At 38.9% G+C, this 26,755-nt stretch overlaps 1 protein-coding gene across 1 annotated transcript in view; it reads right to left on the bottom strand.

Annotated features, from left to right (window-relative positions):
- KIF21A (kinesin family member 21A) overlaps positions 1 to 26,755 on the bottom strand; it is a 91,751-nt gene that overhangs the window by 4,678 nt on the left and 60,318 nt on the right. The window contains exons 21-34 of the mRNA XM_075727761.1: positions 26,257 to 26,457; positions 24,565 to 24,666; positions 21,655 to 21,820; positions 21,122 to 21,142; positions 17,065 to 17,125; positions 16,791 to 16,845; positions 15,238 to 15,455; positions 11,064 to 11,174; positions 10,322 to 10,450; positions 8,702 to 8,740; positions 6,535 to 6,671; positions 4,372 to 4,552; positions 3,898 to 4,062; positions 2,702 to 2,819 (exon numbers count right to left, since the gene is read on the bottom strand). Of these exons, the coding sequence (XP_075583876.1) occupies positions 2,702 to 2,819; positions 3,898 to 4,062; positions 4,372 to 4,552; positions 6,535 to 6,671; positions 8,702 to 8,740; positions 10,322 to 10,450; positions 11,064 to 11,174; positions 15,238 to 15,455; positions 16,791 to 16,845; positions 17,065 to 17,125; positions 21,122 to 21,142; positions 21,655 to 21,820; positions 24,565 to 24,666; positions 26,257 to 26,457 (1,704 nt within the window). The remainder of the gene's footprint in view (positions 1 to 2,701; positions 2,820 to 3,897; positions 4,063 to 4,371; positions 4,553 to 6,534; positions 6,672 to 8,701; positions 8,741 to 10,321; positions 10,451 to 11,063; positions 11,175 to 15,237; positions 15,456 to 16,790; positions 16,846 to 17,064; positions 17,126 to 21,121; positions 21,143 to 21,654; positions 21,821 to 24,564; positions 24,667 to 26,256; positions 26,458 to 26,755) is intronic.

The following is a 26,755-nucleotide window of genomic DNA, read 5'->3' as shown; positions in this document are numbered from 1 at the left end:
GGAGGAAGTGCTACTACTTGGTTATGAAATACAATATCTTCACAAGGAAGAGCCTATATATACCATGTGGTGGGCTAGAGAAACAAAGCTCATAAGCATGGGAAACATGACTCACACTGGGAGAATTCATAGAATCATAGAATCATTTAGGTTGGAAAAGACCTTTAAGATCATCCAGTCCAACCATTAACCTACACTACCAAGTCCACACTAAACCAATCAAGGGTAGACTAGACTAAACAATGTCCCGAAGTGCCACATCTACCCGTTTTTTGAACACTTCCAGGGATGGTGACTCCACCACCTCTCTGGGCAGCCTGTTCCAATTCTTGACCACCCTTTCCGTAAAGAAATTTTTCCTAATTTCCAACCTAAACCTCCCCTGGCGCAGCTTAAGCCCATTTCCTTTTGTCCTATCACTAACTAAATTGTACAGGCAGCTGCAGGAAGAGGTATTAATATATTTTTCTGGACAAGGTGTTTTGGCAAGGGTTATGTACCATTACATGCTGATGCTTTCCATAGACTAGACACACCTCTCCTTGCCTGTGCTCCAAGAATGGGGTCTTAAAAGAGATTCTTTAAGTGAGGCCATTTTAACAATTTAAGGTATAATCAACCCCATCAGCTCTTTGTCCCTAGAGCAGCAGTGTAAGCAACCCTGTTTCATTTTGTGTTGCAGCAAGCCAGACCTCACCCAGTTAGACTGAGCTGAGGAAGAACAGATGAGCCATAACTTTTTAAACCATTACCTCTGTTTCACAAGCAAATGTCAGACTTCATCCCCTATTATTTGCTCTTCATTGACCTTTTAAAATGAATAAGCTTGGCAGTAAAAAAGGGACAGCTTGGTAGTGTAAAAGAATACCTTAAGTGAGTTAAAGGTATTTAAAAAATTACTGCATTCATTTAACATGCATCAGTTCCAGTTGTAACAAGAAAGTTCAATGACACACCAGAAAAAATAGGCACTGAGACAGACGTGACTAGCATTCCTGGCTCAGGAGACAAGACAGTAGTTTCCTGTGGCAGGGGAAAGCAGCATCTGTGACCAGACCTACTACCCTCAGTGGACCTACCCATGTGGAGAAGCATTGAGAATTCCCAAACTGCTGCACTGACCATGCACATACAGATCATTTGTACTATCTAAAGCGGCTTGACAATTATGGACACGTTCACCATGCAGAATACACAATACTCCACAGCACTAACACATGGCCAAAATATCCCTGGATATTCTAGTGGTGTAAGTCAAGTAGCAGGCGGCCTCAAGGATTTATGTAGCCTGCCCACAGCAAGGGACCGCACAAGAATGGCAGATAAACTTCTCTGACTGTTGACAGCTCTGTTTTCCCAAAGCCCTTCCACCTCCTTACTTGTCCCATCAGTTGGTAGCATGATAAACTTGCATTGCATGATCATATCCTGTTGTCCTTACTGAGATCCTACACTTGTTACTGTGCCAGTATGGTAGCTCTTAACTAACCCGATACTCTGAACTGTGCAGAGAAGTAATTATCAGAGTGCCCCTCTCCATCATCCTACTGCCTAAGAATCCTCTGGCCTCCAACCACAGGGACTGCTGATAGGATTCAAATCCATGGACCAAGAAGTCCAGCTGTGCACCCACCTCCCAGGCAGCCTTCTAAGGCTGTCCCAGTGCGCAGCCAAGCATCCAAGAATTGCAGGATAATGTCAAAAAGAGAAAGCCCAGCTCAGTGAGAAAGCTCACTCAGGTTCTGGCTCCTGCTCCACTCCCAGATGTGTTTATACACTTTTTCCAGTGTGTGAGAAGTATAAAGACCAGAATAAAGGGTACTGCATTACAACAAGCTAGAGTATCTTGCTCATTCTTTAGCCTCATGAATAACACATTCTTTGCAGCGTAAGGGTCAGCTTTATGGGGAAGATGTATAGTTCTCATAATCTGGTGGTTTGGGCATACTCCTGAGAAACAGGAGCTTGTGGGTTCAAATACCCCCCTGGCTGAGGTGGGCCCAAAAAAAAAAAAAAAAAAAACCAAACCAAACCACACCACATCCCACCAGCCAGCAGCCCTGCCCCCTGCCCCTGACCCCCCCTCCCCCCCAAAAAAACAGATTCCCTATCCTTGAGTGAATTAATCACAATGCCAAGAAGTAGGAAAAGTATTGTAACATGACTGGCTATGCTTTGAACACAACTCAAGAGTAACCTGCATGCTAATGAATAAACCAAATAGAGTGGGCACCTTGGCTGAGATGTGCTGACCTCTCTCTCCTTCCCCCCTCCAGAACTTGGGCAACACTTAAGCAAAAGCCTAGGCTAGACCCCAGACTATTTTCCATGGGGAGCACACAGAGTGGCTCTGCTGAGGCAATTAGGTCTGCACTCTGAAACAGAGGCACTGACTTAAGATACTTTCAAGAGCTAAATGTTACTTAAGAGTAGGTGTTATGAATATTTCTCCAAGACTTCATGCACCTGATGCCCACCTTACTGGGGATTAAGAAAGAGTTTAACTACAGACAACCATCCAAATAAAAATAGCACTGAAGTGATAAGCGTTTATTAAGACTGAACATAATCTATAACTGATGAAAGAATTCCATCTTGGCTATCACGTTTCAGATATGGAGACATGAGTCACTTCTGCTGACGCCTGCATCCCATGCTAATGTGAAGAGTTAAAATAAAGAAGCAAATACTAACGGTTTACCTTTATATAATGATCCTTTGAACCAGAGACAATAAGATCTTGTCCATTGGAAATTCGATCCACAGTAAGGCACATAACAGGACCCTGGTGACCAGTTAGCTTTCCTGTGGACTGAAATCTTCAGGAATAAGATAAGAAATGAGGATTTGTAATTTTTTTCATATGTCCAATACAATCTATAGCACAGTTTCTGCCAGAATGGATCTCTATTTTCCCCGTGCTTTCACTGTTCATCCCCTGGTTACGTGTACTCTATTGCTCATATCCATGTGTAAATGTTAAATCTATGTTAAATGTAAACAAAAGCTTCTATTTATGTAAAATAAATATTAAAAAAATTTTAAAGTAAAGACAAATCAGACCCCTCAAAGTATTCTCTGTATTTTGAATGCACTCTCTGGGTAAGGGTTCTGTTTGGAAAAGTGCTATTATAGTGTGGCTATCATAGCCCCATATTATATCACATTCCGTCACATCCGTTGGCTTTCATCATCTCATCAACAATTAGTAGTCAGAATTCATGCATCTGTCACCTTACAAGAGTCTGTTTTATAGCATCTGTCTTAAACAAAACCTTGTGTTTTTCCTTTCAATGTGCTTTGCCCTTTTTTTCCTTTCTTGTGTTTCTCCTTTCAGTACTTAAAGGGGGCTTATAAGAAAAATTGGAACAGACTTTTTAGTAAGGCCTGCAGCAACAGGACAAGGGATCATAGTTTTAAACTGAAAGAGGGTTCATTTAGAGTGGACATAAGGAAGAATTTTTTTTTTTTTTTTTACAGTGAGGGTGGTGAAAGACTGGGAACAGGTTGCTCAGAGAGGTGGTAGATGCCCCATCCCTGGAAACATTCGAGGTCAGGCTGGACGGGGCTCTGAGCAACCTGATCTAGTTGAAGATGTCCCTGCTCATTACAGGGGTTGGACTAGATGACCTTTAATGGTCCTTTCCAACCCAAACTATTCTATGATTTTTCCAATCATTTTTACTGAAACAATTCACCATAACCTTAACACACAAGGAGATTATGAGCACCTCCACTATCTCAGTAACCACCATGACATGGATTAGTTGATCCATATCTTGACCATATTTTGCCCAGGTTATGGACATTACCATAAACAGAAAACATTTCATTGACTTTGTTTCATAGGCACATGTAACCCCCTAAACAACATTCTCTTCTACTGGTGTTCAGTACCTTTTCAGGTCCCACATCCTCACTGAGTTTCCAGCAGCCGCATAGAGGAATGTGCCGGTTGGATTTAATGCAATCTGATTGATCTGGTTTTCTCCAGCTGGAATAGCAACTGTTCTGTTAGTACTTCCTGAACACACATCACCAGGCATTGCTTGGCCTGAAGACCTGAGTACAGGGAGGAAGGGGCAAAGGAGGAGAGAAAACAAACTCCTTTATTATGTATTCATAATAAGCCAATTATGAATACTGAACATTTGATAAAACACTATAGGCACGAATGCAAATTGTTTTGTGTTTCCATATATTACCAATGCCCTAAACTGACTTAGCCTGAACGCATAAAGAAAGCCTCCAGCCCCAAACAGTGTACTTAAAGTACACTGTGCTGCACTATTGAATTAAATCTAGTATTTTTTTTTAATCTAAAAGTAAGATTCATTTAAACTCTTGACATTCAAGGTTTAGCATACTTACGTCAATGTCCGAATACACTTAGCAGAATCTCTGATGTCCCACACCTTGATATAGGAGGTTGAGACTGTGAAGACCAGGCTAGTATAGTTGCAATATTTTACAGAAACAACATTATTTGGATGACCCCCCAGAGACATAATCTCTTGTCCAGTTACCAGATTCCAGACTTTACAGGTGCGATCTAAAAGACAGACAAGCAAAAAGGGAAAAATTAAAAAGTAAAAATTTTAAACAAACAAACAACACTAAAGAAACACCACAGAAAACATATTTTTCCAAAACTCAATTAATTTAAAAGAGTCCATGCATTCATTTGCACTCATACATAACCCTCAATTTTGGTAGGCACTTTTAAAGACCTATTTAATTAATCTGCTTTTGTAGAGTACACATGGGCATCATCTACCATCATCAGAACTAAACAAGGTTAATCATTAAATGTTGTGCTGAAGATGTGCATATTTCCCATAGCATTTTAAAAGGATAAAATCCCACATCAACACCAAACTGTCAAACAGACAGTTTGGAGCCTGTAAAGTTTGGATGATGAGAGATCAAGAGAACTACTCAATTTTTAATTCAAGCATTCTTCATCAAGAACATAGATCAGGAGGGGCTTTGAGCCTCAGCATGACAGAAGACTGAGTGCCACAACAAAATTACAAAGGCGAGAAGTGATCCGAACTATTTGGTGCTTTAGGAGCCTCTGAAAATCTCAGCCTAAGTGCTTTAGTCACAGTTTTCCTTCAGTAGCAAAGGAATTTAAATACTGCAACCTTGTGTGTACTAAAGGCCCAGATACCTAGAAGCTTTCAAGACTTTTGCAACACAAATGGAGTCCACACAGGAAACTCTCCTTGTTGTAACATGTGTGTATCACTCCATATATTTTAGAAGTACCTTTTTACTGGAATAAGTACTGGGAGGATGAAGAGAAAACTTCTCATGTAGGCAGTGTTTATAAGAGCATGAAGAAGATAAGTATACCAAGAACTTGTCAGCCACTTTAAAAATCACAACTATCAAGACCAGAGCCCAATATCCGCAATGCACCTGAAAGCTTATTGGCATTCCTGAATTGGCACTGTCTGCTAGTGTTATGGCTGTCAGCGAGCTGAGGCTTTCTGCTTCAGCAAAAATTTCCAAAACATTTAACTTTAATTAAACTGCTGTCTACACTCTTATACTCTTGAGTACAAGTATACTTTGTAAAGTTTTCCCCTCCAAAAATATATACGGGAAAAATTCTTCCATAAATATGGGAAGCTAGCATATGACAAAAGCAAGCACCCCTATGTTAAAAACAAGCAAACAAACCCTTTAGAACACAAATCTAGGTGTAAAATAAAAAAAAAATTAAAAAACTTCCCCCCCCCCCCCCCGCCCCGCATAGGCACTAAATTTTAAATCTCAATATAAATTAATCAAGCAACATTTACAGAAGCTAAAAAGATGTCCTTTTTTGCATTTGTATCCACTTGCACAAATGCTAAAACTTTGACTTAAAACTTATTAGACCGGAAGTTTGCCAATTCACTGTAAGAATGTGCCTTGGTGTTTTTAACAGCCAGGTAGTAGAATAACCACAGAAACTGTACCTTTCTTCCAAAACACTATTTCTACCAGCTTGCAGAGTTCATAGAGTGGTTGCACCATCCAGTAGGTTATTTAGTGACTACTGGATCTAGCCTCTCCCACAACAGCCATACAACTCTTACACCCAGAAGGGACAGGATGAGGTACACAGGGGAAGCAGAAAATGGCCTTAGCTCTGCTCAGTCAACTACGGCAGGAAGAATCTATCCAGACTCTGTAGGCAGCACAGCCAAAGATGTGCTAATTTCCACCTCTACCCCTACCCTGAGGCTATTTGCATTGCATGTCACGTGCACATTACCGTGATTGATTCCATCATATCACTCAACAAATGTTAATGTTATTCTTGAGAGCTACTTTTTCCACTACAAGTAAACAGCCAAATACTACCCCTGGAATTAAAAACCTGTAGATAATTACTGAAAATCCTTCAGCTGATGTTTCAAAATGGATGCTCACAATTTTCCAGTGTGTTTACAGCACTAAGTGCAAACTGAGAATTTCACAATACCCCAAGTTGTCAAAGCAGCCTCTGTAGGCAGCGCAGATGCGTGAAGCTTGCCTAACCTTTAGATCCAGTGAAGAGAAGATCATCAGTTGCATCAACACAAAGCACAGCCTTGGTATGTCCTTCAGCTGTATAGATACACTGAAGCGGGGACGATCTGATGCATTTTGAAGCAGGGAATGGGTTAATTATCCCCCTAAAGACAAAAAGAGAATGTGAGCTGGGCACAGTAACAGACACAAATCAAATTAATTTACTTAAATGTAGGGAAAAAATTAATCTAGTTTTCTTACATGGGCAGAACAGCTGAATGCCCTTCCTAAACTATGTAAGGATTTTTACTGTTTAGCTTCAACAGTTGTCAACTCTGGACTATCAGTTAAAGGAAATCACATAAAAAAGCAAAGAAAGTAAAAAGACAAGATGCTGAGTATTAGGTATATGGGAAAGTCTGCATAATGCTGAAAGAACCAGGATGCTTAGAGCTCCTGGATTCATAGGCCCAACCTTAAGACTGCAAATTGCATAAAGACATCTTAGTCTAAATAACACATGTGAAAAATGGAGCAAGTGTAGTGTAGACTGCCAATTCCAAACTCAGCAGGCATTTCACATCAGTTGCCTTCTACAGGCAGGCTGGGAGAACTGCTGTTAACTTGTGTGCCTGAAGAAGGTTCCTACTGCACCCTGTACCCAACGCCACACTAGTACTCAAATGGCTAAAAGGGAGTATGGTTGGAGTACAGATACCCCATAGGAACCTTCCTGGGGATTTGTAGCTAGTTGTGTGGTGATGCCAAAAGACTGTAACTCAGCCTGAAAAAGAATCACACAGTTCATCACCAAACAAAAAATTATTAGCAGTCTAAAATCTCATGCACACAACTGCACACACACACACAGAGACCCCATTGATTCCTGAGGGGTGTAGGAAAGCCTCAAGGTAATGCCCACAAACATGCAACACAATGCTGTGACCTGACCAGCTTGCAGTTAAGACTCACTGTCATGCTCTTCTGAGGATTACACATGTAACTGTGAGAAAAAGGAACTAAGCCATAGCCCTATCTCACAAAGAAAGCGTCAGATGCTTTAGGAAAATGGAAAAATTCCATAATATTGCCCAGAAGCTTGCTACAGGAAGGAAGAAGTCCTTCCTGATACTATCTAACTTCGTGGCAGTTAGCTGGTTTATCTAGTATGGTCTTAGAAATTATTATTTTATACATTTTTATTGCTCAGGACATCTTTCTTCATATAATTCATTACTCCTCCACAATCCTTTTATAGATTTTACTAATATTAATGTTGCCTTAAATTGTTTGACATTAACTTCATCATCTTGGAAGGGCATTCACCTTTCAATCTGCACCTTTTTAGGTTTTCAAAAATACAGGAAAAATGTATCATTATTATTAATTCAGGTCTCTCTGCTTTTGTTTTCTAACACCACACAAAACTAATATGGTTTTCTCTGTAGTATTCCCCAGTGGATCATGCTGCCTCTAGACTGAGTTATTCCCACTGCTGTTCTCACCCACTCATTCTCTTGACAAGCCACGTAAAATACATGTCCCGGAGCTATGTATCTACCTATGTGCAGTGCTCTGAAATCTACAGACAAGAAATGCTACGACTGCCACAATGACCAGACAGAGCCACCATTACATTATTATTAGCCCTTTGACTGCCCTTCTCTTGATAAATTAATTTTTCACCGAGCACCAAAAATCCTAAGCCACAGTTCAGGAATGTGAGTGGGGACATTTCTTTCATCTCTTAAGCCACTGTATGTTCTGTCAGAAAGACATAATAAAAAAACTACTCATTTTTATTTACATTGGGATTTAGTTTTTAGCAGCCAATGCATACAACTGAACAAGAAAAACAAAAAGAAAGAGAGAAGCATGTAAAACCTAAGAAAATGTCTGCTCCTCTTTTTTTAAAGAAAACAAAGAGAGAAAGAGTATGTCTAAGGAAAGGTTTATACCATACGTCATTTAAAAAGAAAAAACCTGACATGCTCAACAATGATAAAGAACACCCTAAAAAAGAGAGGGGTAGACATGCTTGATGAAAATTTCAGATTTTTAAACATCTGGCAAAAGCAAAAGAGAAACAGTGCACAAGTATCAGGAAAATTCATGCAGCAAAATGAATTTCCTAAGAACTGGAATAACTTCAGTGAGAGATGCCAAGAAAACAGAAAAGAGAAAGAGAGAGTACCTGTGTACCTCCGACAGAGAGGAATCACTTTCATCAGACCTACAATCAACAGTGGTGGAATTGTGAGGAGAAAGAATATAGGTATCAGCAAAGTAAAGGCTCCATATGAGAAGAACAAACAACAGCATGGCCAATTCAGAAAAGCAATGCAAATCCACATACAGTATGCAGCATTGCTCAGGGTATACCTTAAACCCCTGATGATATGGGGAGCGGGGTGGAATAATAATCTTAAAATAGCGCACTCAGCAGTAAGTTGTACTGGTAGACTATCTCAGCCCAAGAAGCTGAGTAACACCAGCTGAGTAATTTCTTATTTCCCCAACATTTTCTTACAGAAGTAAAGGCAAAGTAAAAGGAGAAGATGGATGAATAATTTAATCTCTGTAACATAATGCTTGTTGAAAATATCAAAAGGGAAGAAAAAAATTCTGAACATCAATGCCTGTTAAGTGTAGAAGAAACATGTAAAATGTTAATCATAAAAATATAAATATTATAAGTATTGATAGCCCACTGAAATAAGAACAGCCATTTGCAAATGATCGTAAGTTCAAAATCCTTCACCTCATTTTCAAAAAAGTTTAAAAATAAAAACCAAGAAAACACACAACAAGAAAAAAATCCCCCCAGACATGAACATTTGCAGTATGTCTTAAGATGTCCTTCATTTTCAAGTCAAATCAAACAGATGCAGCAGTTTCAATTTGACTTCAAAGTCAGTCCAGAGAAAATGAAAAGGGTTAGGCGGGAGTTAGCAATAAGGTAAAGGTAACATAGCTAAGATAAAGTTACAAGCACAGTTAAACTACTGAAAGCCTTGCAAGCTACTGCTTGGCAACTCTGTAGAGCACTGACAAAACCCAAAGTTTTATAAAAAACAATAGTGTAAACAGACAAGAGCAATTTCTTGTCTTAACTACAGTCAGAATCAAAAGTTTATTCTAAATTTGAGTTGCAGTTCATAAGCACTGCATGGCACCAATATCAGTACTGAAACCTGCAATAAAGATTCTGCTCAAGTCAAGTCCACTACAATTTGGAGTAAGGCTCCTACAGAAACAGATGCCTAATATGCCAGGAAACTGAGCTCTACTTCTTCTAAACAAGATACAAATATCATCATCTGCTCCTCCAGATCACCTCCTAAAGTCAGTCTGTTCAATAATTTGGATAATCTCTAAACAGCTGTATTCTAGCCATTTCAACATCCCATCCTCTGGGGTGACAGCACTTGGAGCAACACTGGAATAACGAAATAACTATCAAAAGCACTGTTTCCTAAATTGTCAGCTAAATCCTACTTTCAAGTGTAAACACGCACACAAATACACATACATCTAAGAATTCTACCATTCTTTTCTATTTTGGGTTTAAAACTACAAACACCAGACATAGCCTAGAAAACAGGAAACAAGGTTCAGCAGGAAATTGGTTTTCTTTTTACAATGGTTCCATAGAAGTTTAAAATATTTTCCTTGAGAACTACACAAAAACACGAGAAATGTCTCTTCCTGTCTTGCAGGAGAAGGGCAAAATATCTAACAGAGACTACACTGATAACTTGAATGCACTTTGCAGTTCCCTGGTTGGGGGCTGAGGCTTCCCTCTGTGACTTACTTATCCTGCTGAACTGATGTGTTTCCCTGAGAAACAGTAAGACGACTAAAAACATTCATTTCATTACGGGGCCGGCTTGGTGGGGAAGTAGGAGGTGACAGACTAGCCTCTGGGGCTCCACAATCTGAGCTACAAGAAAAAAAGAACATCTTCTTTAACAGGTTATGAATGGTTAGAGAAGTTAAACGCAACATGCCTCAAATGTTAGATGCTCTTTTCTTAAGCGAATAAATAAAATTATAATGCTAGCTACAGATATTTCCCAGAGAAGGCAATAAACTTAAGACTACAAACCTCTGCAGAGTGCAAGGTGACACAATGTTCAAAGTTTATGTGCTATCAGTGAAAGCTCCAGGCAGAAAACACTCATACGTAAAATGAAGAAATTCTTATAAAACTGCAGTTTCTTAGAGAAATTGATGACTTCCATTAAAAAAAAAAAACAAACAAAAAACCAAAACCAAACCAAAAACCCAAACAAAGAGTCATTTGCAAATGCTCCAAAGGACATTTTCTCAGGGCTCTGCTCCTGAGTTATTTTGTACTGAAAAATACTCTGGGGACAAAAAAAAAAAAAAAAAAAAAACCACCCACGCACAGAAGTTGAGCAGTTAATAATTTCACTGCCAACAATAAAAACTCTCCTAGAATTAAAGAAATAGAAAAATACAGATTTATTTTTCAAGGAAGTATACTCAAGGTTTAAATTATGTCAGAGAAAATAAATTTAAAAGAATCTTACAGTTTTTGTTCTTTTGCCTTTGTCTTTTCCATTGTTTTCTCATAGACTTTTCTTTTTGCTAAAGGTGAAGGCTCAGGTATCTTCTTCTCTGACAGAGATGGCTGTCTAGAACTAAAGCAAAAGGAATCATTATCTTATTTTAAGGCCCTTTACAAAATTGCTTTTCTTACATTAGCTGTCATTCTCCCACTCAGATTTCAGATTGGGCTTAATCTATTATTGTCTCTCTTGATTCTATGGACTCTAAATTTGCTCTCACATTTTAATATAAAAATACACCAAGTTTATTAACTTTCACAGTTCATCAACATATAAAGAGCCAGATACTGAATATGCAAAGGAGATCTGCTAATTCAATAATAAAAGACACTGACTAAAAGAAATACAGTGGAGTATGCATCTCAAATTAAGACCACAGAGAAGATGGAAGGTCTGACTAAGATCTAAAATTTCATATTCCACTTCTACAATAGACCACTTACAGACATGAACAGAGAACTCACGATGACTCTCACATATGAATTAAAGAACAGAGAAATCATGATGACTCTCACATATAAATTAAACTTTGCATTAACATATTCATGTTTCAATACCAAATTCAAAATTAGGAAGTAAGAAAAAGTATTTCCCATTGACAGCCTGACTATTATAACATTGCTTCTCTTTGTCCCCCCTTCTCTTCTTCCTTGCTTTCCGTCCCTCCTTTGTCTCTCTAGTTTTTGCTCTGAAATAATTCCAGTTCACAGTCACTGTAGTCTTTCTCCCTACCTTTTAATCCCCACTAAAAATAGCAAAAACATCAAGAGTGCAATATTAATGCTGACACCCAAATGTCGTCATTTCACCACAGATAAAAAAAGAAGGGAATCTGGATGGTCTCCACTCTTCCGAACTCCCATTTCTCATTAGCTAGGCAATCAGAAAAGTGACACTTGCTTTGGTTTATCCTTTGTGTGCGTTTAGAAGTTGTTTCTATGAATATAAGGACCAGAAACACTCACTGAAAGAGAGAAAGCAGATTCTGAAAGTGCTTTTGTGCCACACAACTTTATTAAGCAGACCAAGTTCAGCTGGCAGAGCACCTGCCTGACACAGTTACTAGCATCTGGTCTCAGAGCTCTACAGGCTCTGGATCTACATAGCTGCAACCTCTCTGCAGGAGAAAAGCTGTACCAGTTTCCCTTGAGGGGAAGTCTGTGCTATATAAAATCCATCTGGGTACTGGCATGCAGTATAACACAATTTAACAAGGACAGCACAGCCAAGAACTTGACTCAAGTAGCTGAGACTGTCTCAAGTGATCACATGCACACTGAACACAAGCCCTAATAGGAAGGTGAAGGTCCTACCTGTAGGACCTAGTGCCAAGTGTTGAGTGCAGACCCTAGAGCTCCCCCAGGGTCTTCAAGAGACAGGAAAAGAAGGACAAGTGATAACCTGCCTGGTTTTGCACAAAAGCCTAGCAGTTAAAGTACACAAAAAGAAGGGGAGAAGGTGGGTTCAATTCCCTCCTCAAGGCCAGAGCACCCATTTCTCTGCAGGCTCCAATACCTCTAGGCATGCTCTGCAAAGGACATAAAAAGAGGCGGAACAGGACACACTCCCTCCCTCTCTACACTGGACCAGTATACATTTAGGAATCCAAAAGTCCTCGGGTCACAAGGCAAATCCTATGATCAGTCCAATAGCTAGATCTTTCAGCAAGGATGACAAACTTGGGTTATAGTCTCCACTGCCATGGTTGTCTATGTCTCTACTGTGCAACTACTAGATTAAACAAACCACACCAGAAACTGGAACCCAAGCTCCTCTGCCTCACACCAGCATCCTGCACACTCAGAAATGGAGCCAGCTCCCTCTTCCTCACTCTCTACCTGCCCCTTGAGTCTTCCATCTTTGACTCCACAGTGGCACATCCTCAGAAGAAGGTGCAAAGAGCATGATCATATTATGAATCTTTTTTGAAAGCCTGGAAGTGCAGGTATTATAAAAATGCAGCAATCTTGCTGGAATAAACTTCCTAAGCATAGATGTAAAAAACAGGTGCATGATGTCAATCACCTCAATGAAAAGGAGCAAGACACACACCTAATTACAGGTTTCCAGCACCCTTTTAGATTTCCCAGGATATCAGACAACCGAACAGAGCTGGCACAAGACCTACAGGAGACCACTCTACTCTAAAGAGGCTGCTGTAGAGGAGTTGAGCATATCAAGGGACAATGGCACTAGCTATCTTTGTAAACGGAATTCCAAACAAAGTGTTGCCCACATGCATTTAGGTGCCTCTCTGAATCACCACAGATCTGAGAAAACTGAGGGGTTTCCAGAGTGGAGCAGTTTGTGCATATGCAGACACCTAGATTTGCACCTAAGCATATAATTAATTTCTGTCACTTCAAGAATGTGTATTTTGGATCACTACTACTGCTTCTACATCCCTGAATACCACTTAAGTAAGTGGCACAAGGGAGATAAAATTTATTGCAGATAAGACTGCAATCTGCTCCAGAATGTATTTTATTGCAAGAGATATGATGGCACTACAGACCCATACAGGAAGGCCAGATGACTCACAAAGAGAAACTTTCTTCAACAATGACCAGTGACCAGCAAAAATAGCAATACTGTATAAAGTATACTGAGTTCTAGTTTTGAAAAAGCATCTCAATTACAGTGAGGAATTCACTGCAGACTGATTGTGGGAATTTTTGATCACTTATCTGCTAAAACGTGACCAATAACAAACCAAAATAAATGTGAGGCCTACTGCTGATTGAATTGACTTACTGACAGCACGTAACTCTCTAATGCTCACAGAATGCAGTTTTTGGAAAATCCTGGTTTGCCTCGTGGCTGGCTCACTTTCACAAATGGATACATTCTAGAAGATGGAGTGAGGCAAAAGTTGGTATTACCTGAGTCTTGGATGCCAGGTCATAACACTTGACGTTTTAAATCTTGAAGCTTCAAAAGTCTTTTGTGATCTCACACTAACTGCTGAAACAAGTGGTTTTTTTTCACCTATCCTCACCCCCAAGAGCATTCTTTCCAAGCAGATTCTACTTGTAAAAAGCACTGAAGCCATCAGCATGGGTTAATAATTGCTGTCAGCAGTGTTTTACTGTTCATGATTGCCACCTCAAGCAGATGCTAGAAATACATAGTAAAAATAATACAAATTGCAAATGTACATTAGATGGAGACTGCTGTAAAAACATTATGCAAATAGGACAGATGGAGAGTGAAAGATGCCTAATTCCAGAATCTGTAACATGAAGATAGCTACGTGACACAGTGTTTCCATATCACTGAATGTGGCAAGTGCATTCAGTTTACGCATGAATTTTTGCAATACAGGAGCTAGTGCCTAAAAAGCCAAGAAAAGGGTCTCTAGCAGTAAATGGCTAATAAACAACAGTGATATTGGTAGATATAAGAAGAACAGCAAGAGCAAGTGAAAAAAATAGCGTGCATGTGTGAGACACCTACTGGCCCCAAAGTAAAGAGACAAAAATAACATTTTTAGTTCTATATGGCATCAAGTAATACTTTCAATTAGTAAATCTGTTCTGCAGGTAAATGCAACCTGCAAATAGAAAGGATTTTTGAGGATTCATACTATCCAACATGTTTCTTTCAACTTTATACTTGCATGCTCTACTATTGTATAGATTTCTTCATTTTAAGCATGGTCCACCCAAGATGACTCACAGAAAGATTTTACCTAATAGTTAGGACCATATATGGATACTATTACTACATTATACAAAGTTTTTGGTTTGGTTTTTGGGGTGGTTTTATTTTTTTTTAAATCTCTCTGCTGCTCTGAGCAGATTCTCACTAGCTCCCTAGAATGTGTATTTCTCATAGCACTAACATAGCAAAGTATCCAAGGCACTACATGGATTTTTCCAGCTTCTTAGAAACAAGGTTACAATAATTTTACCATGACGAAGCAACTTAACAGAACATGTATCTTCAGTAAGAAACGCATTACATACGCTTTCTAGAGTGGTGCTGGTAGAAAAGAAGGAGCTTTGTCAGTATTATTTAGTAAGCTTCAAGTATATCAACCTCCTTTCTAAAGTTAAAATAATAGATTAAAAGAAATTGGCAACATGCATTTTTTAAAAGCGAAGGATAATTAGTACAGCATGGCCAAACTTACATGCTGCCTATCTTAGAAGGTAAGCCAGATGGTGGGGGAATAAACTCTCTGTCCCTAGCAGAAGTATCATTTGTGTCAGCAGCCATGCCACTTCCTTGGGTTTCTGCAACTGATGGAAGAGGGCCAGCCAAAGTAGAGTCTGCAGCACTACTGTCAGGGACTAAATCGCTGCTGTCTGCATATAGCAATTCCATCTGGGTAGTGGTCCTTCGGCGGGCCTGGAGACACATAAAAACCAAATTGGGACTTAAACATTTCACAGTATGTGTCAAGAGTGCCACATTTAAGCTTATCATTAGCTGGTAATTAGCATCCCCCTCAATCACTTGGCAACTACCATTGGAAACTAATCTACTCTTTGGCAACAATTTCAGAGGAGGCAAGTCAAATTCAACAGCACGAAACACTGATTTGACAACTGGTTTCCAAGGATATCCTTTCAACCAACTACAAGTGCCTGTCAATACTTCAGGAGTACAATATTAATCTCCTAAGGTTTAGCCAAACGAAATGTTACAAAGCAGAGAGGAATAAAGTGAGGTGTAAATTTAAATAGCTACAATTACATTGGTGTGACTTCTTACACTGATGTTTCTTCTGATATACAAACTCTGCTTCTTTCTTAGTTTATGTCACTTCAAAAGTAGTTTAGGCCAGCATGAATTAAGATTCGCTCAGCATTTCAACAATTTGAAAACAACAGAAAACCTCACAAAGGAGCCAATCTTTGTGCAACACCATCATTCCTAAAAAACTGATCATACACATTAGGTGTGATGGTGCTGTGAAATTAAGATCTATTCCTCAAGGGAAAGAAAGGCCACTGGGGAAGACAAAAGGTCCAGTTTGAACAGAGCCATTACAAAAACAACATGTCTATTTTGTGCCAACATTTTCAGACCAAACTCACCAAGTTTACCTGCCCAAAGAGCTGCACACCAATGAAGGCTACCAATAATGCAACAGCCAACCTAGATATATTCCTCCAAAGCCAACTGCAGTTCGAAGGGTGGAGGCTAAGCTTCTATTTACTTTGCAAACTTGGTTTATACTCCTGTGAGCACTGAAGCAAAACTGCAATCGGGACACACATTTCCACTTACCACTGCCATTAATACTAAACTGCAGCCAGCCTAGATATATTCCTCCAATGAGAACTGTAATTAAGAGCCTGGAGGTCAAAATTCTATTTAATTTATTAACTTCCTTTACATTTCTATGACCACAGAAGCAAATTGCACATTCACAGTTCGCATTGGCATTAACATGAAACTGCAGCCTATTTAATACTAAACTGTAAAAATTCAACTACAAAATATTGAAAAAGTATAATTTTTATCATTGCTTCTCAGAGAGAGTATCACACAAAAGCATATTACATACAAATCACATGAACAGTACGTCAGTTCACCTTCTGCATGTCTTCGTTCATTAATGTCTCTAGAGCAAAGCAAGAGCATTCTCCAGGTAGTGCCATTATAGTATGAATTATTACAGAATCACAGAATCATTTAAAAGACATGCAGATGAATTATTATCATTGTACAGCCTACCTTGCTTTTGGGTTTGACTTCACCACAAAGCTTCAAAAGATCTGAAGATAATGAACTAAAAGAAAAATTGCATCACAGTTAGAAAGAAAATAGTTACGTTTTTGCAAAATGTGTATTTTTATTTGATTCTTCTTTCTATTGAAATGGGGGGCAAAGTGTAACAAAACAATGTCAGAAGTATCTTCTACTGGATACATGATGTGTTATAAAAAAAGAAAATGACCGTAATTTTTCTAGAACCAGATCCAGTTACCTGTTAACAAAGTTTGCTCACCTTCCTTCTGTCCCAGGACTATGCAATGGGGCATCCTCATCAGTACTCTCTTCCAAATTTTCTAGAAAATTTCCAGAAGAATAGTGTTAGTCTGTCCGTCTACAACAGGACATGCAGTTTTTAAGTGCTATACAAAACAGCTCAGACAACGTTGAATGTAGATGAAGAGCATACAAAAGGCAGGGATTTTGAAAATATCTTAACTATTTGCTAGCCCGTCCCCATTGAATTTTCCTGGTATCTAAACTAAGTTTTTTCATACAATCTAAATAAATCATACACCTAGACATACTATGCCAAATGTGGTCCTCTCTCTATTGTAGCAGAGCAACAGGGATGACAGAAAACCAGAAATAAATTCTAGAAGGAAGTCCGGAAGAAAGAAGATAAAGCAAAGGAAATTAACTGCAAGATGTGGAAGAGACAGGATTTAAATCAATGGACAGTAAGGATGTCTCTTCCTCCTCTTTTTTTGTAATCTTCTTGTTCTAAGACAGAATCAGCCTGGTTCTAATGAAAAAAAAAAAAAGTATTTTTAACTAGCTAGTGAGCTGAGGCTCAGCCTCAGCTTATATAGAACGGCACCATTTGGGCTGACAAGAAGCAAGCACTTTATTAGTATATAAGCATTTAGCTTTCAAAACAGGATGATGCCACCATTTAATACTATAGAACTGCTTCCTAAAAAGAAGTTAATTGTATGGAAGCTAATTGTAAAATTAAACTGTTCAGTAGAAACGCTCCTGAAGTAAAATGGATACACAAACCTGTCCACAAAAGACAAAACCAGCATGCGTTTCACACTAACACTGTCAAACATCAGATTAACATGTCTGCATGCAAACGGTGCAAAACATTAAGCTGAGACCACCAGTCCGGGGCATACATACAATCAATTCCAAACTGTTGGGAAACCAAATCCCCTAACTTGCACGCTATTCTAATAATACATTTTAAGCACCGTTTAAGGACATAGGTAATACATTCCTGCAAACAAAGTCCCTTATTTTTGAAGATACTCATGAAGTTTTCAGGATTAAACAACCTTCTAATGCCATTCCATTACATCTTTATTGTTAGAGACACTTTATTTACTTAATTTATGCCATAAAGCAGATACCATTTGTAATGCATAGTACCGCTATATTTGGTACCCATATTAAAATAGGTTTGTCCATGTGTGTGTTTTAAGTGCAAGTTCATGCTTTGGACAAAGGGAAGAAAGATATATAGTTTCAAGTTGAATTCTGAGAAGGAATGAAGAAAAGGAAAGGAAAATGCTGCCTTTTGTCTATGCTACATCTAAAAATGTTTCCTGAAAAAGTCAAAACCATACACCAATCTAGCACCAACACCAACAATGCACTTCAGAGGTACTCAACTGCTGTATTAGTTTTAACAATGTAACCTTAATTATCAGAAATGCAACAATACTATAAAGAAAGCAGGGTCACAGGAATAGGGCTCTGAACTTTCTTGTTTGTTTCATCCTGGATTTGAGCCCACATTAAACCTTTTCTATACACGTTATTATTCTATGTCTTCTGCAGAAGAGGGGATCTAGAGTACTGCTCCTTCTAGCAAGGCACAAAAGCAGCATCAATAAAAAAGCAGCATCAATAAAATAAATGCATTTTTTTTAAATATAAGATTCATATTAGGGTGAAGTTACTTCATCCCCTTCTCATAAAGAACTTGCGAACGGCTTTTACAGGTAACAAAGCAGAAAGTGTGGGATGGCCACAAGAGATGGGATTTTATTTGTAGGCTCACACTCATCTGACCTGACATGTATTGGTATTTTTCTTCAGTTTGTCTGCAATTCAGCTCAGGAAGACTGCAGGAAGCCCCCAGGTAGAAACTAGCACACAGAATCAACAAAAAGAAATGAGAAGAGGCAGAAGAGCAAGATTCTGCAAGAAGTCCTGAGCGAGAAGAGATGAGAGGAGCAATAAAGTTAGTAAAGGCAGTACTGCTTGCGAGGAGCAGCTGAGATGACTGCTAATAAACCGATGATTATAGAACAGTGGAGAGCTTTTCTGATGACTTGTCTTCATCCTCACGCAGAGGCAACTGGTGAGTACCAGTACAATGGAGCACACCAGCATAGTTCATCCAGAGGAAGTGATGTTTGACCAGCCCTCTCAAGATCTGCAGATATATGGCTGTGAGTCACATCCACGAATGTCCAGATGTCACAGGTGGGAAGGAAAAGCAGCTCCTACAGTTCTTCAGAAAGGAGTCACTCCAGCACACTTCAGGACTCAACTTCACAATCATGTTAACTCTTCACAAAAGCAGATAGGATAGCAAATGGCAGCTGGTTCATCCACACACAAGGCAGGTGTGCATTCAAAACCCATTCTGAGGGTCAAAGCCCGAGTCCGTGATGTACTTTTCTGTAGACTGACCCCTTTTCTTAAGTCTACACTTGAATGTAGGTGCACAACCACACTGGGGATTGCCCAAACTTCAAGCCAAGTGCATTCAAATGGCTAAGAACTTCTGAAGATATTGGAGCTGAAAGTAGGCATCAAGGGAATGGTTCACAAGCATCCTGGAAGTGCAACTCCTCTGCTTGGGGTGGGGCTGGCTGGATATTGCCACTGAGCTGTCGGGCAGCCTAGTGAAACTGGTCTCAGGATCTGCTGCCACCCACACTCCCACCTCTGGGAATCGCATCAGGATACCAGGGAGCCCCTGTGCCAACAGAGTCTCTGGTGACCAGCTGGCAGTCCCAGCCTCGAAGCCTCGCTACAGCAGCGTCTGAGCTCCCTGCAGCTCAAAAGGTTTAGCCACCAGTGATGTACAAAACACAGACTGTCAACAGTTTGGATTTCAGTGTGGACTGAGGTTAGTATGGCATATTCAGCTGAAATGCACCCACAGTGAAGTCTTCCTTCCTCTAAAGTGTTAGCATAGTCCTGACTGGCTTAGGTGTTTTAAAAGCCTCAGGTCATGCTTGCAAAGTGTTAAAATGAGATACACTCTACAAAAAATTTCACAATAGAGCTACTGTTACAATGCATTTAACAAGTGTCTTTTCACTGCTCCAGATGCTGTTAATAAGTAAAAGCCTGTCCAGAGCTAAAGAAAATGCAATACTAACTTCCTGACTGGAGAAGCATTGCTCTTACTCCAACCGGGGTGAACACACACACATGCACACACATTAAGGGTCTATTTTAGATAGACTATGATATTAAAAACCACTGAGGTTCCTGAATAAATACTGGCCGTATGCAGCAAGATGCCCTGACACAGATGTTCAGGTGTCACCTGTCAGGAAGCTGGCAAAGATCTTGCCAGCTTACACCAGATGATCTATGTGCTTTCAGGCAGTCTTGTGCTTTTGAAATGTTTCAAATGCCTATGCAAACTAGCACAGGACAGCATAATGAGATTAGAAGTAATATAAGACAATACAAAAGGAATTGTTACTGACATCAGGAATATTGTTTTCAACTTTCAAACACAGCCGATTTTGTGGATAGGAGCAAGGGAGGGGAGAAAAGTGTAATTTATTTCAGAATAATTTAAAAGCAACAACTACAGAAGACTCATCTCCTCAAAATCAGTGAAGTCAGTAACTAAACCCAATTGAAAAACTGAGATATAGTCTGCATTCTGTAAAATATTTACATTACAAAATAAGCTATCTGTAAAAGGTTAAAAATGACCTGCATGTTAAGAATTTTTTTTTTTTCCCGACCTAAAAAGATGAGCAGAATTTGTCACAACTACAGGGGTAGTATATCACAAAATAGCTTTATGTAGTCTGAACATACTGTAGGTTCATAAGCAGTAAGTCATAAATTTGAAATACTGCTCTGCTTACTGTGTTCACTTCTTATCTGACAAATCTAACTAACATGAGGGCTATGGGTGGTTTCAGAAAGGAAGAAATGCTCTGTAAGCTCATGATAATGAGGACATTTACAGAATAGTTCATGCAAACTTCACAAACTCACAAATTCTAAGATGCACCTGTTAGTGAACATGAATGAATTAGTAACTCATGCAGCTGTACAGTACACAGAAAGCTAAACATACTTACCCAACGGTATGCTATCTAGGTCTGTGTAAATAACAGCAACAAGGAAACAAAAGCAACACTCCAATCAAAACATATCCATTTATAAAAAGAAATAGAACAGAAGTACCCAAATGTATTCTAAATTTTTCTTAATGTCATCTCATGAGAAGTAGAATAGATGCCGTAACAGGGTATGATGCCACTTTCAAAATCACTAACATATGATGATTGAACAGCATTGCATATTTAGAATTTCACATTCAGAGGTTAATATCATATGAAATTGTAAATGCATAGTCTTTTGTAAAAATAACAAGCAGATTATTTGAATTTAAAAATTCTCAATAAAAAAAAATATTTCCTACATTTCACTGCCAAGGGGATATATTTAAAAATTACATACATGCATATCAATTGTGAAATAGAGTTTAAGTAAGATGTTAAAATACAGCATCTATTCAGAAAAGAAATAGCCTAGAACGCCCAGTACAGCATGCATGAAAAGCAAACATGACATGCAGTTGACTATTCAGAATACAAGATGACAAAATTACCTTGCAAAGCATGACCCAGCAAAGCATCAAGTTCGGGATTTAACTCAGCTTTTTCTTTTAGCATATGAAACAGCAGTTGGTTTTGAGTAGCACTAGTAATTTCTGTCTGCTTAAGGCGTCCCTCAAGAACTTTAATCTGAGCTTCTTTCTGAGCTGCTTGGAGACCCTAGGAGACAGAAAAAAGAAAGAAAAAAATAACAAATACTTTAAATCACAACTCTTTTGTTACAAAATGAGAATTGCCAAAACTTTTTAAAAATCACAAACACAAACAATGTGTACATTGTAACCTTCCTCTCACATCCTAAAGACCAGGTGTCAACTAAAGGTTGTTTTGGTTTGTTTTTATTTTAAAGGTACTCATTAAGCATTCATTTAATTTGTGTTCCTCAGACTCTGCCTTGCAAATATGCATCTAGTGGCTAAGTTGGATGTGACTCCCAAGTACAATTCATAGATTCTTTGCATTTATTTAAGAGTAGCAAGCATCTGAAAAATCAACACCTCCACTTTTCAACAAATAAGTCTCTTTTCTTTTATTATTATCTATAACAAAAAACAGCAAAAAAGCAAAAAAAAAAGCCCACCAAACAAAACCCCCACCAACCCCAGAACAGTAATCTTTCCTACAGAACAGTAATCTTTCCTACAGAATCACTCAGTGAACTTTCAGCTTCTGGTGAAAGATCTCATGGCCTATCTTAAGAGAGAACCCATTCTAAGGGAACTTCCCTAGACCCATGGATTAGTAGGAATTTTTTAGTTGTAGAAAATGTAGCCAAGGAAATTTAAAGAGAATGGTTTCCAAATAGAAGAAACAGTAGGGGAAAATGGAGGTACAATACATCTTCTAAAAAATTTGTAGGAGAACATAAGACTTTGAGTGCTAGTACTACACTTCTTTCTCATGTGCTATGGACTTACATATTAGATTCTGATTTTATCATGAACACTATATTAATAGACACATTTTGCATGTAGAAACAAAGAACAGAAGAGACAGGCAGTATGACCAATTTTGCAAGAAAATGTACCTTCAGTTTTTCTAGACAGAATCACAGAATTGTTTAGGTTGGAAAAGACCTTTAAGATCATCCAGTCCAACCATTAACCTAACACTGCCAAGTCCATCACTAAACCATGTCCCTAAGCAGCACATCTACATGTCTATTAACTACTTCCAGGGATGGGGACTCAACCACTTCCCTGGGCAGCCTGTTCCAATGCTTGACAACCCTTTCCGTGAAGAAATTTTTCCTAATATCCAATCTGAACCTCCCCTGGTGCAACTTGAGCCCATTTCCTCTTGTTCTGTTGCTTGTTGCTTGGGAGAAGAGACCAACACTCACCTCACTACAGCCTCCTTTCAGGCAGTTGTAGAGAGTGATAAGGTCTCCCCTCAGCCTTCTCTTCTCCAGACTAAACAACCCCAGTTCCCTCAGCCGTTCCTCATAAGGCCTGTGCTCCAGACCCTTCACCAGCTTCGTTGCCCTTCTCTGAACATGCTCCAGCACCTCAATGTCCTTCTTGTATTGAGGGGCCCAAAACTGGACACAGTATTCCAGGTGCGGCCTCACCAGCGCCAAGTACAGGGGAACAATCACCTCCCTGCTCCTGCTGGCCACACTATTCCTGACACAAGCCAGGATGCTGTTGGCCTTCCTGGCCACCTGGGCACACGGCCGCCTCATATTCTGCCGGCTGTCGTCCAACACCTCCAGGTCTTTTTCAGCCAGGCAGCTTTCCAGCCACTCTTCCCCAAGCCTGTAGTGTTGCATGGGGCTGTTGTGACCAAAGTGCAGGACCCAGCACTTCACCTTGTTGAACCTCATACCCTCCAGCAGATTGACACTCCTGCCCAATTTGGTGTCATCTGCAAACTTACTGAGGGTGCACTCAATCCCCTTTTCCAGATCATTGGTAAAGATATTAAACAGAACTGGCCCCAATACTGAGCCCTGGGAACATATGATAATTACTTATCAGAGAGGAGAAACACCTTCACATAGCGGAGCTTTTTATCATAAGGAAAAATTGTTAACAGATTAAGTCAGAGGCACTTCTCTTGTATTAACTCTGCTGCAAGGAATCAGGTATCCATTCAAGCCACTCAAGCGCTGGGGCGCGGAAGAAAAAAAAAAAAAAAATCAAAAGACTGAAATTTGCAGAAGCCAATGTGACTGTGGGAATTTTCTTTTCTTGTCTTTTTTTTTTTTTTAAAGAAAAAAAAAGCCACCACAAATTTCTTTTATTACCTGCATAGTGATGAATCAAGAATGCAAAAAAAGAACAGAATATTGGTCAGCGGAACTGACCCAAAGCCCCTTTCAGTAGCCTTGAAATCTTTCATTTGATTCAATGACACTGAGTATGGCCTCCAAATAGCGAGAGCATATGATACATGTGTGCACAGGGTTATAAACTGCCAAATACTCTTTTTGAAAATATTACTCCCCAAGGCTTTCAGAAAAAGCCCATATTGCTCTAATCAAAAGTAGAACTCTAACTGAAGTGTGCCACACATCAATATGTTTTAAAGGCTCATATTTTTAAGGAAGTGGCTGAGACAGTCTTTAAAAAAGATCCTGAGCATTCTTTAGGAGCTTGTTGAAAAACATAGAAGGAGATTATTTATTTGATTACAAAAAGCTAGTGCTCTTACAAGAACAACGTGAGGTAATTAGTGAAGTAGGCTCTACTAGGGGTTGAAAAACAGGCAGCAGATTGAAGGGGACAATGGATCACAAGGGCCTTCACACTGAGAAACAGCATGACTCAGCAATGACCAGCTTTGTTTTGTCTGGCTGACATTTCACAGGTATAAATTCATATTAGTCTTTATGCCAGCACAGCTCTGCTCCTGGTACATGGCGTAGGCCTGGCACACAAATATTTCACTTAATGCATTACCTTATTAATACCCATTGTGAGGAAGTGATCAAGCAAATATCGAGCTTCTGTCAAAGTGCAAGCATTAATCACTGCTGTTACATCCAAGGTCTCTCCTTCTTCCTACGTGTGCAACAACAAAAAACAGACAGATGTGAAAAATGCATGGTTTTAATTTTTTTTTTTAATTAATTACAGTAATCATAGAAAACAGAAACAGTGAAGATGCTGCGATATCACCCGGTTCATCCCCTTGGTATCTCTAAATCATGTCTGACAGATTTTTTTCCAAACTATCCCCAAAACACCCCACAGTACAGACTCTGCAGCCTTCCAAGTCTCTTCCAGTGCTTCAGTTCCTTTCCTAGTAGAAAGCTCTTCTCGACCTCAAATTCAGACCTTTCTTTCTACAAGGTAAGCTATTCACAGCGGATGCAGAAATGAGTGCATTTCTTCACTCTCTGCAGCCTTCACACACATGAAGACTTCTCCCCCTAGTCTCTTCCTCATTTTTCTTCTGATTATTCTGTCAGTATTAAGCACTCTGGTACCCTTAAGATATATTAAGCCTTTTGTGTTCACTACTTCTTTACTGGTAAAGTCCTGTAGCCTTGCACCATGCTGTCCAAAATTCAAGAAACCCTGATGTGAGTAAAACAGTAAAAGCTGCTGGCAACGTAACACGTATTAAAGCACAGATCAAGGTGGGAGAGAAAGAACCCTAGCACTGCCATGTAAAAATACTGGTAAGCATTACAGTTCAGATTTCATCCTACCATGTACCAAGATACCTAGGAGATTTTATGCGGTAGATTCTTCCTGCTAGATCATGTAAGGTATGATGTACGTTATAAGAGTTTTCTCATTTGGATTTCACTGATCTTGGTAATATTCAAATTTCTACATCAATCATAATAGACAACTTCCCTTTACTAAATTACTATTTGAGAAGTCAACCCTAAACAAGTAACTTGGCCTGAAAAGGCTCTTCAGTTATAGAAAGCCACTGTTCCATAATTGAAAATCTACTAAAATGCAATATAAAGAAATTATACAAATTCTTACATACAAAAATACTTAAATATATTTAAGGTATACAAAAACAATACAAGGCAGTGGAAGCATATCAACAGCTACAGTAATATTCAAATTTCTACATCAATCATAATAGACAACTTCCCTTTACTAAATTACTATTTGAGAAGTCAACCCTAAACAAGTAACTTGGCCTGAAAAGGCTCTTCAGTTATAGAAAGCCACTGTTCCATAATTGAAAATCTACTAAAATGCAATATAAAGAAATTATACAAATTCTTACATACAAAAATACTTAAATATATTTAAGGTATACAAAAACAATACAAGGCAGTGGAAGCATATCAACAGCTACAGTAAGATGATACAAGCTGTTAGCCTTTAGTCCCAAGAATACTAATTTAATGCTAGCAGAATAGAAAGCATCAGCTTTGACATTTAAATGTTTTGCAATCATAACTTGCATTACGCTATTGACACAAACTCAGATCTGAAAGTTCAGTTGTATAGACACCCTTCATTTCAGACTTTGCCCAAGTTTTCACCATTTTTCACTTCCTGATTCAATAATTATACAGCCAAAACAAATCCATTTCTAAATGAGAATATTTTCAAGGCTAGCACAGTTGTTTTTTCTTTTCTCCATTTTACCATTTTTTGCATTAATATTTGACCTACCTTTGCTTCTTCCATTTGCATAATGTTTGCTTGGCAGTCAGAAATGCTGTCATTAATGTAGTCTATATTCGCAGTTAGTGATTCCATCTCTTCATTTATGTTTTGGACATTTCTATCTGCTTCACTGCCACCACCATCCTTGATGAGCTTCTCCCTTTTCTTTGAAAGCTTTTCTCTTCTTTTTGTAAGTTCTTCACGTTGCTATTTTCCCCAAAGACATAATATTACATAAAAAGGAATTAGTAAGCACTCAGGGCATTCAAGCGCCTTATTGTGTTGTTTTCCTTTCCTTGTTATACTTTAACTAACATAACATGATTTCTACAGGAAGAAGTTATACAGGTGAATATATTACTATATTTGCGCATGATTCCATTAATGTGCTTTGTATTTCTTACTAAGTACAGCAACCCCATGGTCCAAATGCTTACTGGAGTTGTTTAGAGCTTCTTCATTGACTGCAATGGATTCCAATCACTTCGCCTATGCCACCATCACA

Source organism: Pelecanus crispus, chromosome 1 (assembly GCF_030463565.1).
Source record: "Pelecanus crispus isolate bPelCri1 chromosome 1, bPelCri1.pri, whole genome shotgun sequence".
Taxonomy (NCBI): Eukaryota; Metazoa; Chordata; class Aves; order Pelecaniformes; family Pelecanidae; genus Pelecanus; species Pelecanus crispus.
This window is presented reverse-complemented; position numbering and strand designations above follow the sequence as displayed.